This window comes from Humulus lupulus, chromosome 1, assembly GCF_963169125.1.
Source record: "Humulus lupulus chromosome 1, drHumLupu1.1, whole genome shotgun sequence".
Lineage (NCBI taxonomy): Eukaryota > Viridiplantae > Streptophyta > Magnoliopsida > Rosales > Cannabaceae > Humulus > Humulus lupulus.
This window is the reverse complement of record NC_084793.1, coordinates 293,384,013-293,400,893: the sequence shown is the minus strand read 5'-3', so window position 1 is coordinate 293,400,893 and position 16,881 is coordinate 293,384,013. Positions and strand designations below refer to the sequence as shown.

The following is a 16,881-nucleotide window of genomic DNA, read 5'->3' as shown; positions in this document are numbered from 1 at the left end:
GCTTATTTGATATGCATGAATTTGGAGATGAGAATGAGAATTTGAATACTTTTTCATATTTGGTATTGTGTTTAAATTTTTCTAACCCAAGAAACTGTACTGTAGGGGAGTGTTTGGTTTGAGGTTTGAGTTTGTGGGAGTAGAGTTAGAGGGAGTTTAGATTAAGGAAATATGAAACTCAAGTGTTTAAAGATATTAAATTTACTCTCAAATCAAGCTAAAAAATGAGACTCATTTGGAAACACAAATCCCTGAGTCATTAAAAATAAATATACCAAACATTGGTTAAATTTGACATTCTTATCCCCACCAAATTAAACATCCATACCAAACAACCCCTAAGGGTTTTTACTTTTCTTGATTGTAGACTCAGTGAATGGTTTTCAGATACCATGAATGTGAAACACTTCAAAATTATTATTTTAAAAAAATCTTAAACCAATAATTTTTTAGTTAATAACTTATTTTATTTTTGAAGCTTATAATGTAAAAACGATTATACATATATCAAACTATAAAATGATAAATAATATTTGTTTATTTAAATAAATTGATATGTAAAGCTTTTATATCATTACTTTACTTTAAAACAACAAATGAAATATTTAAAAAAATAAAATAAGGATATTTTTGTATTTTTAAAAATAATACTAGATCTAGTATTTAATAACTGTATTTTATAATCCATTTAAAAAACATTTCACAAGTAAAATTGTTTATAAATTATAATCTAATGAAAAATTTGGTAATTTTTTAAAATGTTATTTGCTATTTATAATTGTATTATTTATTATTTTGACGAAATAAATTATTATATTAATTTTATAAAAATATGAAAATTTGACAGATTCTTATGCACAACCAAACACTATTAATTATACTCAGGTAGATTAGATTTCAATGCACAACAAAATACAATTATGCAAGTTTCTAGACTATCAGATTACCTACTCTCTTCAACTTTTCCAGTAATATGAAAATTGTCAAATCCTCGTACCAAACGATCACTAATATAATATCTTTATCAATTGGGGCTATCTAATCATTCAAGAGTACACCACTTTGTTATTTTGGGGGTGAAAAGCTTGGGAGTTGAGAGTTTAATACAAATATGATCACATGGGATCGTTTCAACACACTTGTAAAGTCTAAAGTTTGTTTTAAAATTAAAAAAAAAAAAAAGACAAACATAGTACCAATTCCTTCCGAGAAACACATGTTGACGATCTTAAATTTGCACAAAGTTTTGAATTGAAACTTAAGTTTAATCCCAAGTTGAGACTTTTAGTGGGCTTTTGCTTTCCATATCTATAAGACAATGGGCCTAGGTAATGATGAATTCTTTGTGCCCAACAGATAGCCTACTCCAAGCTTTGGCCCACCAAATGAAATATATATGAAAAAGGAGAAAAGAAAACTTTTCAAACTCTTGTTTAGTTTAGAAGCAAGTAAGAAACAGTTCTGAGTTTCATAGGAATATAATCAGCCTAAACATAACTATATTTGTACATATACATATATTAATGATCCAAACTACTTTTCCACCAACCACCAATCAAAGGTTGAATTTAGTAATAGATTCCTTCCCTCCTATGTATGGATACTCATGAAGAGTAATTGATGAAATCCATGAATGAAAAGAGATTTTATTATATGAAAACCCAAAAGGAAGCAAAGTGGTGGATGAAAGCCAAGTTGCCCCTATAGATACAAATATATATATGCTGGGGCCTCTCTATTAATCTTTTTTGTTTTCTCTTTTTTGTTCATCTCGTGACCAACACGGGAACTCTTCCAACTTCTTCTTGATAAAAAAGGCTAAGAAATAATGCAATTAAAAGACCTAGCAGCTTAGCTATATATTGTTTAGAACTCACCTCATCTTGATCATCTTCAACTTTATTCCAATCCTTATCACACGCCCGAATCTCATTTTTTTAATGAAATTAAAAGATGCCCACCTTCAGCTTTTACCTTATTTCCACACCTTTAATCGAACCTACTTGATTTTGAGAGTAAGAGAAAAGGTTTCACAGAGAAAAAAAAAAGATATATTTAACAAGTTTTTGAGTTGAGACCACTCTTCACACGAGGGGCCACTATATTTTAACTATATATTTTTCACTTTGGCCGAAAGAGATGCTACAAATATCTGTATACATATATATATGAAAGCATCAATATATTGCTCTATTCTCACTAATCTAAAAAGTACTGCTATCCCTCCTAATAGTATATATATATACACATATATATTTATATAAAAGAACCTTCATGAATTGATTTGATCGTCTCTTTTAGCTTTGTTAGTTTAAAATGATTTGTTTATTGTTTTGGCCTTTAACACTTTGTATATATACAATGATGAAAAAATATCTCGTTTTGTGTATTTTAAGAAAAGAAATTCCCACCTGTATTAGGCTTTGATTAACCAAACTATACCTATAATTGTTGCAAATTAAGTTATAAAATATGTTTGTGAGGTTAGTGGAAGCACATGGTGAAGTTTATTAAATAATTGTTTAATTGTAACCTGAGAGTGTATAAATTAATTGTGATTATTTTGTAGGTTTAAGTATATCCTACCCTACAAAATGATTTTATTCTTCTAAGCATGCACTCCCATCTTATAATCACATTGATATTGTATAATTATAATTATTATTTTTATCATAAACGACAATCCATTAAAATGTCTTATCTCTCTTTTTGTTCCTAGTCTATATATTGTTTGAGGCTATAGCTCCAACTTGGATTACATTATTAGATAAATTGAATTTTCTTTGGGTAAAAAATAAAAAATAATAGTACGACCTATGGTCTAACATCACAGTGACATCACTATTTACTACTCTATAATATCTGGATTTTTATACATTTGGTGGTCTCATTCTCAGAATAGTACAAAAAGCAAATAGTAATAATAATAATTGAATATAGTTTCACTTATAAGTTATTGTGTGTGTTACAAGACAGGTAACTAACCCAACTTGAAGTATTATAGGACTTCTTCTAATATTAGGGTATATACTAAAGTCAAACTTACTATAATTGAAAAATAATTCACTGTGGAGAGGAAAATAATACTAAGAATTTAGCCATAATTTTAATGCTTAAAGAAGAAAAAGCTTTACCTATGTATCTCATTATTGCTCATTTCTCGACTTGCATCTAAAATCAACTAATTTTGAACGATAACTTTAAAACATTTATTTTACTAAATATTGTGAGAAATATTATAATTTATAACATACGCATATTAATCCTTAAAAAAAAGTTTTTCAAAGCATCTCATCAGAAAGTACACAACTTTTCTGCTTCATTATTCATTAAGTATAATAAACACACGTATTAATTTTTTTATTTAAAAAAAAAAATCCCATTTCATGACAAACATATGTGGACACCTCAATTCATTTCTCTTCCTAGACATAATTCCAAAGGAAGAAGAATATATAGGTAAGCTATATATTGACTAATTTATTGTAATTATACATTGATTATGGGTCGTTCGTAAATCTAATTATTAGTAGTTAGAAGTGAAGAAGAAGAAGACAAGTGAGAAGTATATTGCAATGCCCACTAGTTCCATACAAATATAAGTATTTGACTAAACATTTTTATTGTCCAATATGGACCCTCACTTGATACACAAGACAATGACAACCCTCCAATATAACATTCAAAGAGGTTACAATTTGTTTCGTATTCACACAACCGTCGATGACCTTTCATGGATTTTTGTTAAGCTTCTATTCCTACCCACGTATCTTCCATCCTATTTTGTCCATTTTTAACACCTTGGACGCCATACAAATCTAATCCAACCCTTTCTATATCTTGCCTCTACTTAAGAGACCATGATCCTTGCTCTAAAACTCCATCCAAATTAAAGCCCCACAAATCTACCTACCATCCAAAAAAAACCCTAGTTTTTCTCAAGTATTTTTGTGTTCTCTTTTATTTTATTATATTTTCCTTTTTCTTTTCAAAAGGGCAATAGCATATTGCTTAAACGTGTCTCTAATTGAGAGACCATATATACTCGTTAATCTAAAACAAGATCCAAATTAATAATAAGATCTCACAAATCAACCTATCATAAGCCAAAAAAAGAAAAGAAAAGAAAAAAAAAAGAAGAAAACCCTTGTTTATATTTCAAGGATTTTTTGTGTTCACTTTAGTTTTTCCTTTGAAAAGGGCAATGTAGCACATTGCTTAAGCGTGTCTCTATATTCTTTATGGGCCATGCAAATCTCAAGAAAAAGAGTACGACATTTAACTAAGATTTATATTAATAGTCAGTCTCTCGTAAGGTTTGGTATGAGTGGCAATGAAGTAACTTCCAACTAGAAGTAACAAAGTGGATATATATATATATATATATATAAACTTGCTTATATTGGTAATTAATTTGGATTAGGGTTTTATATATATAAATATAATGCATGTATATATGAATATATATGGCGTTGTCAACAATAGTAGGTATTATAATATAGTGTTATAGCAGCTATGTATAACTGTTTAAGATGATAAACAGTTGACCAAATTAAATCTTTACCGACCGAATGATTATAACAATTAACCTCTCTTAAAAATTAGAATAGTATATTTCTTGATCAAAGAACGATATTCTAGGTCATTCTCACATGTTAATTAGATTCTCTAAAGTCAATTATATATAATCTAATTAAGAAGTCGTGTACAAACTTCTTGATCCTGCCTCAAGTTCTGAAACTGATCAATATAATTTTCATAAACATTTTAAACGAAATTTCGATTTAATTTCTTTGGAAATTATTTCATTGCTTCTACCACGTGCTCAACCTGAGAAAGTAGCCGTTATTATTATATATCCTAATTAATAACTAATTAAACTCAAATATGGAGAAGTTTCCTTGCAAAAAAATTAAAAAAAATTTTGGTGGAGTGCATGTGCTTGATCTACAATATATATATATATATATTAAGTTTTATTTAATATTTTATGTAAAATTGATTTAAGTTTGGTCCCTTATTTACTTAAGAAGACAAAGCTAATCCAAGCAACATTCTCCAAAGCAATTCTATATACATGCATATATATAGTACTACTCTTTGGTACTAATAATTACATATAATCTGTTTACGAGTGTATAACAAGCAATTTCATTTTCTATATATATTCTTTTGTAAAACTAGTAGTAATGGGAGTCTCATATATGTTATTATTATTGGTTTTATTTTTAAGTTAAAGTGAATTATTTGATTGAGATATGTAGTTGAAATTTGTTATCAATTAGGTATTATGTCTCCCATTTTCATATATAGCCTCATCGATAAAAGTAATTTATTAACCCTATAAGTTGAGAGCCCTATTTGTTTTGTCTGTTTCCTCTTGTATTTTGGATTAATAATCTTCCAGTCAATACAATCACTAATTAATCAAAAACGATTTTGGATATAATAAAATGTCTCACGGGGACAAAATCTAAGGCACTTATATACATAAATAAATGTGTATATATATATATATACATAGATGAGTGGATAGAAATGCGAGGCATGGTATGTAGTTGCACAAAAATATTATAATTAAAGAAAGTGAAAAAGGAGAGTTTTGTTAAAGTTTTAAGAGCCGGCCATAGCCAGCTTTTTTGTATGTATAAGCACATTATGGGAAACTATATCGATCTATGCAAACATAAGTATATGATTTATTATTCTCTGTTCCTTGTGTCTTGCTCCGATTAGATTGATTCTCTGTGGCTTTATTTTGATTCTCTGCTCATTGTTGTACCTTTTACACACTTTGAAAACCCATTTCACTACACCCTCACCCCTCTCTCTCATGCATCATCAATATAATCTTATTTATATATTTATATATATATATACCCTTTTAAAAGTTCTACCAATTAGTTTTATTTATTTTTATTTTTATTTTTATGCTACAATTCTAAAAAGAAGTATACTTTTTTTTTTTTTTTTCAGTTTTATCAATTTAAGGTTGTTAAGAGTAGCCCTTCAAATAATAATTTTAAAAGAGACTTTGAAGTACTTGCATAGCATAAAAGATATCCATATGCTATGTTATGCATAGTGATTTTCTTTCCTTTTACTGTTTTACTTTATTTATTTATTTATTTTTGAGATAATTATTATTTTGGGAAGTTAAATGGTGAAATTGAGTGGTAAATTTGATAAAGAAGATATGGAATTTACAGGAAAAAAGGTACAAATGGAATGCTCTCATCTTGAGGGACATCTTCTCATAACTTAGTCTTAAGCTTATTGTGACCAAATGATTAGCTTATTACATTTATATATATATATATAAATGAATGAAAAACCCTACTTTCTAATTATTATTAAAATTGCATTTATGTCTCTCTTCTTACAAAAAAATAAAATAAAAATAAAACACAAAGTAAGATTTATTTAATGGAAGTTAGTGTGTAGAACAATGTGGACTGATGATTATACATGCTTCACCTTTATCCTTGCTGTCTAACAAAATACATCATTGTTAATGGGCCACAAATTTGGTTTTATTTATTTAATTAAATTAATTAGAAGATTTTAGCTAAAAAAGGTGAATTTATTACAGTGAAAATTTCTTAACGCTCCATCTATATTGATTATTAAAATTATATATATAAAATTAAAAATTAAGATCACTTTGGTCCCAAAATACCGTTAAGAAAAGAGAGGACAGCCTCCCAACATAATCACTTCTTTAAACACTTTTATTTACTATACATGGAAAAAAGAACCGTTGATTGATTGATCTAACTCTAAACAAAAACAGTAAAAAATGATCATAACATTAATAAATAATTAACATAATTAAGGGATGTTGGTAAAATATATACTTTTTTTTGTTGTTGTAAAATAGTCATGTCAAAAGATATCATTTTGACAAAATATTAAAAAATCTATATTTTACTAATTTAATTAATTAATTAGTCATTTTCATTAAAATTACAGGGTTGTTTTTTTCATATAATAATATAAAATAAAAGAGTAATTTAGTGATATATAAAGATAAACAACTAAAAAATTTAGAATAGACCCCACTAGTTCTCAGCTATAAATTTGAAACCTTTGTTTACGCAACAAAGTCTCTCTCTTCCTCTCTAAAAAGCTCTGTCTTTCTCTCTTTCTCACTCTCACTCTTTCTTTCTCTCTTTTCTGGCCATTTTCACTTCACTAAGTCTGAGACAGACAGACCCTTTTGAGTTTCAAGCAATTGGACAAAGAAAAGAGTTTGAAGTTGATATCTTTACCTTCTGAATCATCTCTACTTCTACACAATGGTCGACGTGGACCGGAGAATGACCGGTCTAAACCCGGCTCACGTGGCCGGACTCCGTCGCTTATCTGCCCGAGCCGCAGCCGCCCCAACAACGAGTACAACCGCCACAGCCTCGCTTCCAGTACGAAATGGCCTCCTCTCATTCTCTTCATTAGCCGAGAATGTCATAATCCATCTCCGGAATTCAGGTGTTCAGGTTCAACCTGGTCTCTCCGACGCCGAGTTCGCTCGTGCCGAGGCTGAGTTTGGCTTCGCTTTCCCTCCTGATCTCCGAGCTGTCCTCTCCGCCGGGTTGCCCGTCGGACCGGGCTTTCCAGACTGGCGAGCGCCTGGTGCCCGGCTCCATCTTCGGGCTTCGCTTGACCTGCCCATCGCGGCGATTTCTTTCCAGATAGCTCGGAATACCCTCTGGTCTAAGTCGTGGGGTCCGAGACCAGCCGACCCGGAAAAGGCTTTACGGGTTGCGAGAAACGCTTTGAAGAGAGCACCGCTTCTGATACCAATCTTCAATCATTGTTACATTCCTTGCAACCCTTCCCTGGCAGGTAACCCGATCTTCTTCGTCGATGAGAATCGTATCTTTTGTTGTGGTCTGGATCTCTCAGATTTCTTCGAACGCGAGTCTCTTTTTCGGAGCTCTGAATTGTCGGATCCTCGGGTCCTCAAGAAGCAAAGATCGGTGAGCGAGAAATCAGCCGGGTCGTCTTCGAATTTCTCACGGAGGAGCTTAGACACAGGGCTATCTTCAGGGGCGAGAACGCCGAGGTGGGTCGAGTTTTGGAGTGATGCAGCAGTCGATCGTCGCCGGAGAAACTCGTCGTCGTCTTCTTCATCGTCGCCGGAGAGATTCTTCGACATGCCCAGGTCCGTAATCCCGAAATGGGTCGACGAATACGTGGAGCAAATAGGATCCGTCTTGAGGCAAGGCGGGTGGAACGAATCGGATATAACGGAAATAATGGAGGTTTCGGCTTCTGGGTTCTTCGAAGGAGAGATGGTTTTGGTTGATAATCAAGCCGTACTGGACGCTCTACTCTTGAAAACGGATCGGTTCTCGGATTCTCTTCGTAAAGCGGGTTGGAGCTCCGAAGAGGTTTCGGACGCTCTCGGTTTTGATTTTCGACCGGAAAAGGAAAAGAAACAGGTTAAGAAACTCTCGCCAGAACTCGTGGAGCGAATCGGGAAACTGGCTGAGTCGGTCTCTCGGTCATAATACCACCGGTATCAGATTTTTTTTTTTTTAATTTTAATTTTACAAAGACCTTGGGTTTTGCTTCTTTTTTCCCCTAAGGTTTGAAAAAAAAAATCCGAATACATGGGGGAATGGGTTGTACTAAGAAACAAAAATGTAATATTAATTTAAAAAAGAAAAAAGAAAAACGACCAAAAGTTCAAATTACAAGTAATATAATTAATATATAAATAATCAATAAAAGTAAAATTTACTACTATTCGTCCCTTTTATTTTTCGTTCACGTAATTATGTTTTTCTTTTATTCTTATTAATATTAATTAAGTGTTTACAACTCATTATACATGTACAATAATACACTTTTATTTTAAAAAAATTTATGGGGTTTAGTTCCTTAGTTTAGTATTTGGTCTAGCTCAAATTCCGAAATTGCCCATCACCAGGCGCACGTGTGGGCTGTTTTTTTAACAAAGAGTCCGTTTGTGGGACCCGTGTTTGGGAAGGTGAGCACCAATCAGAAGATGCTTCTGTTGAGTTGGTGTGGGACAGCACATCGTTATATTCATATTCCCATTGTTAAAACGATGCCGTTTAAGAAAATTTAAAATAAAATTATTATTATTATTATATATTTATACAAGAGTGGTGTACTGCCAAGTGAATTAGAAAGATAGGTGGTGTGGAGTGGACTGAGAAAAAAAATCTCTCCTTTTAAGAAAAATAACTATTTAAGGTGTAGATAGACAGAAATAGATAAAGGGATATTATTATTATTCTTACTATTTAATTTTTCTTGGAGTTTGGGAAAAGAGATAACGGGTTCCAATTTCCTACTGGGAAAAATAAATAAATATAAATTATATATTTTCACCTGACAGAAGAAGAGAAAAAAAAAACGTTTTTGAGGTTTTGAGAGACAAAACTACGAGGCGAGGTGTTATGAGAGCGTGTTTTCGCTATCTTGATTCTAATTTGGTTGTCTTTTTGAAAACAAGGGAAAAGGAAAAGAGTGTTTTTGGATTTGGATACGAGTACATACGTTACATACACGAGGATGATACATAAATCTTAATTTTGAAGGGAAATTTGATAAATCATGCTTATATTAGCTTAATAATTAAAATTTGAACCAAAGTTAACCACCATATGATATCAATGCTCATCTTTCATTTAATACCAAAAATACCCCTCTCATAACACCTTTCCTCTCTATTCTCCCTCTTCCTCTCTACCTCTCTTCACCATACCTCTCTTCACCATACATTCTCTCTCACTCTCTCTTCACCATACGTTTTACACACAAGATTTTTATACTAAAATCTTGCAAGAAAGATACACATTCGGACATTGTGGATTGTTTGAGGAGAAACACCAAACTTTGTGTTATTTTTGCTCATAGTGAAGAGATTAAATGGGTAAGTGATTTTCTTTGATTTTTGTTGTTGTTGGTTGCTTTTATGATTCATAATGCTGTTTAGATGTTGGATCTGTAGTTTGTTGGTATTTTTTGCTGTTTTTTTGGGTGAAAATCGTGTTATGTGAAAATCTGCGTTTTCTTGGGTTCCCTGAGTTTTTTCTAAATGCCCGATAGTGTCCGATAGAGGCCCGATACATGCACGATAGTTGTTGAGTTTCAAGGTTAGGGATGAAGGTCCGATGTCAACCCGATGGTTGCCCGATAGTTTGGTTACCCGATGCCTGATACATATTTTTCTACCGCAAGCGTACGGTGTATTGCAATATAGTTTTAAATTAAAAGATGTCGAACCCACAGGGATTAAATATTAAATTCACTAATTACTACTACTGTTAAGTCTATAATTTTAATTAGAAAAGCCAATAAATAAATTAACAATTAACTAAAGAATATGAAATAACAAAATAACCAAATCTTATGCTCTTGAAAAGTGATTAAATAGAAGATAAATGTACTAGAGTAATGATTTCACTATTCAATTATGAACATAGTTTCTTTATTATTCTAATCAATTCTCCTCATTTGTAATTTCTAGAATTATAATATAATGCATTTATCTTTCTCAAGCATATATGCAATTAATCTCAATTAATCAATATGATATCTCTATTCGCTATTAATTAATCAAGACGTCATTAAGCAATATTTATTCTAAACCAAATTCATAGAGTTCAAGGAATCTCTCAATCTCACAATCACTCTATGTCAAATCTTCTTATGTCCAATCTATGTTTATCTTTCTCAAGCATAAACCCTAGATTTCAATTCACAATAATGATGGCCAAACATTAATATGATAAAATTAAATCAAGAAGATATGAACAAACGAGAAGAATTTCATAGAAATAATAATAGAAACCACAATTCAATAATCAAAATAGATTCATCTAATACTCTAGCACAAAAAGAGTTTAGTTCTCCATTATAAACATAAACATAATAATAATGTATTTGTTCATAATTTAAAAACTAAAATGAAAGGAAGAAGAAATAAACTCTATGCAATGGTGATGATCTTGATGATGTCTATCCTCCTCTTCTTCTCCGAGCCTCTAATCTCTGTCTAATCTCTTCCAAAAACCGTCCTTAGACCCTAATTAAACTTTTCCTTATATATCCCTTGCAAAAAGCCCTCTTTTGCCCTTCAAAAATCTCAATTTACGATTTCCGTACGGCTCCCGGCGCTGCAGCCCCATAAACAGGCGCTGCTGCGCTTCAACTGTGCCAAAAACGAGCCTCTGTTTCAGTCAGGCGCTGCAGCCCTTAAGGATGGCGCTGCAGCCCTAATTCAGCCTGGAAATAGCGATGCAGCCCCTGAATATGGGGCTGCGGCCCTAATTCACGAATTTTGCATTTTTCTTCGTTTCACTCCCGTTTTGTACCAATTTCTCGCCACTTTTCCTTGGACCCTACACAAACAAAACACAAGCATAAAACCAAACAAAAACACCCTAAACACCTACAAATTAGATATAAAATGACACTAATAAGTGAATCTAAAATTCACTTATCAATGCCCTAATAGTACGATGGTACACGATGTTACCCGATACTTGCCCGATCAAAAACATAAATAAAATTTTGCCCGATATCGCCCGATATGGCCCGATACTGATACGATGCCAAAACATTTGAACTAAATTTCGACATTTTGTTGCCATTTACTGAAAAAAAAAATTTCTTTGTACATGATAGGGTCAACTTTGTTCGCGTACTTAATGTATAATGGTGTTTGGGAGCGTGAAGGTAGAGATTGGGTTTTTAATGGAGCCGAAAATTTAACGTTCGAGTTGGAGAAAGACATAACTTACTCACGACTTGTTGAACTTTTGTACTCAGAGCTGGAGGTTGACAAAGTGCAGTATGACCTGAAATTAGAAGTGAATTATAAGTACATGAAAGGGTTAATGTATCGGCCTGAACTTATAAGGAATGACAAGGGTGTAAGCTTATATTTGTCAATGCTTTTGAAGAAGCCAGATGAATTTGTTCCCCTTTTTGTGACTTTGGTGGAGAAGAATATCATTGTTGATCGTAATCCTCCACCAAGTACTGTTAAGGATACTCGTAGTGAGGTTGGGACTTATGTTCCAGAAACAAATCCGGAGGTGCTGGTAGCCACTGCTGTACCTGAATCAAACCCTTTTATACCGACAGTTGATCATGTAGCACAGATGCCATTTCATGATGATTTTCCTGATTGTCCTGACCCTGAAAATGATTTTGAGGGCAATGACGATTTTCTTGATTATCCTGAACCTGATGCTGATTTTGATTGCAATGAAGATGTAAGAGACAACCAAGAAACAGAGGTCCGTTCTCAAGCTTTGAGCCTGAGTCCACTGTCGTACCAAATACCAAGGCAAACAACATGTAGAAGTAGACCCCGTAGAGAAGATCGCCAAACACCTGGTACTAGTAGTAGTCGTCCAAACGGAACAAATGATGCTAGAGAATTTAGTGATCCACTCTCTTCTTCGACATATTATAGTAAATTCAAATCTCAGATGTTTACAAGAGAAGACATTGAGGATAATAGTCACTATATATCTATGGGTGGCACATCGGGCGGGGAGATTCATTTAGGAAAGTTTTTCAGAGATAAGGAACATTTAAAGAAGGTTGCTGGCTTGTTTGCAATGAAGAAGGGATTCGACTTTATAGTTAAGAAGTCTGGTACTGATGTTTGGTACATTACATGCAAGGATCCTGATTGTGGGTGGAGGTTAAGAGGGAAGAAGAAGCAACTTTCTAACATGTTCGAGGTGACAGCATTTGAAAATGTACACACATGTTCCCTCGATGTTCGAAAAAAAGACAACCGTCAAGCATCACCTTTGGTAGTTGCCGAACTGATCAAGGATAAATTCTCAGTTAACGGTTCAGATTATTTAGCCTCCAAAATAAGAGAAGATATGAAGAATTCTTTCGGGATCGAAATGAGTTATGAGAAGGCTTGGAGATGCAGAGAGAAAGCACTCCACATAGTTAGGGGTACGCCTGAAGCTTCATATTCGAAGTTACCTGGGTACTTGCACATGCTGCAGTTGAACAATCCCGATACCATTACTGATTTCAAGGTAGACGAGGGTCGCTTCAAGTATTGCTTTTTTTCTCTGGGTGCTTGTAGGCGGGGATTCAAGTTTTGTCGACCTGTTATATGTATTGATGGGTCCTTCTTGAAAACTAGGTATGGTGGCCAAATGTTGTGTGCCGTGGCATTGGATTCAGACAGCCACATATTTCCGATTGCTTTCGCAATAGTTGACAGTGAGAACCACGACTCTTGGACCTATTTCATGAGGAAGTTGAAACAAGCAATTGGTGATGTTAAGAACTTAGCATTCGTATCGGATAGGCATCAAAGCATTGTTCATGCTTTGGAACTTGTCTTCCCTGATGCACCCCATGGCGCATGCTACCACCACATTATTATGAACGTGGCTAGCAAGTTCAAAACTGATTGCTTCACGGATCATATTTACAGTTGTGCATACTCATATAAGAAGACAGATTTTGAAAGAGAATTTGAGAAGATAAAAGCAATGGATGTTCGAGTTGCACTATATCTTGAGGGCATTGGATTTGAAAGATGGGTTCGTGCGTACTTTCCAGGGGACCGTTACAATGTAATGACAAGTAATTGGGCTGAAAGTTTCAACAGCAAAACTAAGGACGCAAGAGCCTTCCCGATCACTGCTTTTGTTGAATTCATCAGGTTTACTATTCAAACATGGTTTGCTACTCGAAAGGAAAACGCTGAAAAGTGTAGCACGACTCTATCACCGGTTATGGAGGGGGACTTGTCATGTCAATTTGAGAAATCTCGGTTCTTAAGCGTCGACAGAGCTGGACCTTATACATTTAATGTCCACCCCGGAGGAACAGTTCAGACCGGTGGTATAGTTGATTTGGAGGCACGACACTGCAGTTGCGGCCTATTCCAAATCATGAAGATTCCTTGTCCACATGCATGTGCTGCTGCTCAAGAACGAAATATTAGCATGTACGCATTGTGCTCTCAATATTACACAAGAAAGATTTGGAAGAGCACATATGAGGGGACAATTATGCCAGTTGGTGATGAGGATGATTGGGAATTGCCTGAAGGCATTAAGAACATCCAAGTTGGAGTACCGATTGAGAAGAAACCTGTAGGCCGACCGAAGAAGCAAAAGGTCGGACGAATTAGGAAAAATCGATATCCTTCTAATGGAGACAAGGTTGTGATACAACGATGTTGTAGCAAGTGTGGTGGTAAAGGGCACAACAAAGCGTCTTGCAAGTACCGAGGTTAAATTGTTTTGTTTGTATTCTAGTTGACCTATTATGTTTTATTTCTGCTTGAACTAGTAATATTTGTTATGTGCTGGATTTTGCAGGTTTTTTTCTGTTTTTTTCTCCATTATGAAACTCTTAAATATGTAATAATCCAGTGTTGGTTCGATAGTGCACGATGCCGGTACGATAATGCACGATATTGTTTGTTGTATGATTATTTAAATGTATCTTACAATATGGTACGACGTTGCTCGATGTAGTACGATAGTTAATGTACGACATTAGGGTACGATAATGTACGATATTGGTCCGATAATGGTACGATGGTATTGGTTTCAATACAGTTCGTGAAATTTGTGCGGCATGTGAGGGTACGATAGAGTACGATAGTGATCGACGATAGTACGATGCAAAGATTAAGCACATTAAAATGTAGTAATTACAAAAAGAGCAATCAAAAAAATTATACAATTCAAAAAAATTAAGACCGTTCAACATAAGTTTTGGTAGAATAAGTCTACACTCCACCTTTGCCTAAAAAGTTTCATATTATTGTCAGTTACATTATCAAATGGTAGTTGTAGAAGCTTATGTTCAATATGCTCAATTACGTAACATCCGCAATCGCCACTGCATTAGAAAATAAACAATAATTTAATAAAGTTTTGTAATTAAGAAATAATAATTAATAAATATGTGATATTTAATAAAGTTCACCTGGATTTTGTTTGCGGTACGAATTCACGTGGAGTGAGTTTCCAATCGAAGGGTCTGACCTGGCTCTCTGATGCTGTCAACTGAGGCGCGAGTATAACGTCATGGTTCTCAAATAAACCGGACTGTCGCAAGACCGACGGGAAAATGTTACACCAGTCAACCATCAAGCTGATCAAATCGTTTTCGGAAATTGATCCAATACTGGAGTCAAAGATGTTGAGCATCCACCCATTCAGGTCTGCCTCTACAGCTACCCAATGCATTTGGTCTTTCAAGAAGAGGGCAAAATAAATGAACTCCTTGTTCTGCCAACTCGGTAAGAACTGGACTGCATCACCCCTAACTAGGTCCAATATACTGTCATCCCAACTAAATCTAGAGTAGTCAGAACCTGGAAAAGCGTCCCACCGACCCTTCAATGATTCGGGAAAAATTGTAGGCATAACAACACATTTCTGAGGGTACACGTTAGGATAAAATTCTAGACGCCTCCTCATGAGATGGAATGCTGCATCTAAATGCTACATTAAAGGAAAATTAAGTCAGTAACCACATTATCGTACCAAAATAAATAAACAAAAAACTATCAGACATGAATATAGTAACTATCGTACCCCAATCGTACCATAATCGTACCCCAATCGTACATGAATATAGTAACAATAAAACCTTCTATCGTACCCATATCGTGTTAATGTCGTACCATCATCGTACCTTTATGGCAAAAACTAGTATTATACACCATCGTACCCACTAGCGTCCCACTGTCGTACCATCATCGTACATTATCGTACTACCATCGTACCTAAATCGTCCCACTACAAATTCTAAAATTACGATGGTAATAGTAACTACTTAACAAATTATATCGTACCACTATCGTGCTAATGTCGTACCACCATCGTACCATTGACATATAAACAGTTTATAATTTGACACTTATAATTATCGTACTACCATCGTACCCTATCGTACCCATATCGTACCACTACATATAGAAACATTTAGATAAATTTTCAACATTATTTAATTATGAAGTTATAGAAAACTTACAGAGTCAGAAAGCCATGTCCTCGGAGTATGCAGTTTCAGGAACCAAGCAGCATCGTGTGTCCCTGAGAAGCATTCCCTCGGATATTTATTCCCAATGGTGCCAAGCAACCACTTGTGAAAGGTCATAAGTAATTTACCATCAACAACCCTCAATGGATCCACATTCACTGCTGTCTTCGATTTCTTATTCCTTTTCCTCATTGCAGTGTACTCATCGAACCACCTAGGCCTCTTTCTTTCTCTCCTCTTCTCCGGTGCTGGTGGAGCTATGTTTAAGAATTGTACTTCAGAATCTTCAGTATCTCCGATTACAGTAATTTGCATATCCTCTGGTGTGCGAAAAATGTGATCATCTACATCATCAGGTCTGTAATCGTTAGGGAGAATGTCTTCATCTACAGGAGACTGAGGGCCTTCTTTAGTGGACTGAGGGTGTGGATCTGGAACTGGCCTACTAAGATCTTCCATCATTGTCATCAGCTTCTGCAATTGACCCAAGATCTCGAACTGACCTTTAATAAGGGCACTTTGTTGCCCTTCAACCTTTTCCAACCTGGCCAAAATCATAGAGTAGCCTGGTTGCTCAGCTTGGGAGGAGGTGCTGGCATGAGGTGTTGATGGGGGAACCTCAGGTGCCTCAGGTTGAGCTGGTGGAACCTCCTTAAAAATATTTGCTGCTTCTGCTTGCTCAGCTAACTTTTCAGCAAGCTTTTCAGCCTGGCTCTGTAAGGCTTCCTGTGTAGGCTGTCCATCGGGACCCACCTCTAGTTCCTCTAACCCCATGTCCACATACAATGGGGCTTCATTGTCTGTAAGGGTCCTCACATACTGTTCTTCAGCAGGTCGGGCACACAGGTAGGG

General features: G+C 34.5%; 2 protein-coding genes across 2 annotated transcripts; one reads left to right on the top strand and one right to left on the bottom strand.

Annotated features, from left to right (window-relative positions):
* Positions 1–7,123: 7,123 nt before the first annotated feature.
* On the top strand, positions 7,124–8,751 carry LOC133810263 (uncharacterized). Its single transcript, XM_062246035.1, has one exon. The coding sequence runs from the start codon at positions 7,299–7,301 to the stop codon at positions 8,511–8,513; it is 1,215 nt and encodes a 404-aa protein (XP_062102019.1). The 5' UTR covers positions 7,124–7,298; the 3' UTR covers positions 8,514–8,751.
* Positions 8,752–14,640: 5,889 nt separating this feature from the next.
* On the bottom strand, positions 14,641–15,599 carry LOC133778929 (uncharacterized). The gene is made up of 2 exons (XM_062218942.1): positions 14,968–15,599; positions 14,641–14,880 (listed from the first exon to the last, which is right to left on the bottom strand). Exons 1-2 carry the CDS (start codon positions 15,462–15,464, stop codon positions 14,742–14,744), a joined length of 636 nt encoding a protein of 211 aa, XP_062074926.1. The 5' UTR covers positions 15,465–15,599; the 3' UTR covers positions 14,641–14,741.
* Between the last annotated feature and the right edge of the window lie 1,282 nt (positions 15,600–16,881).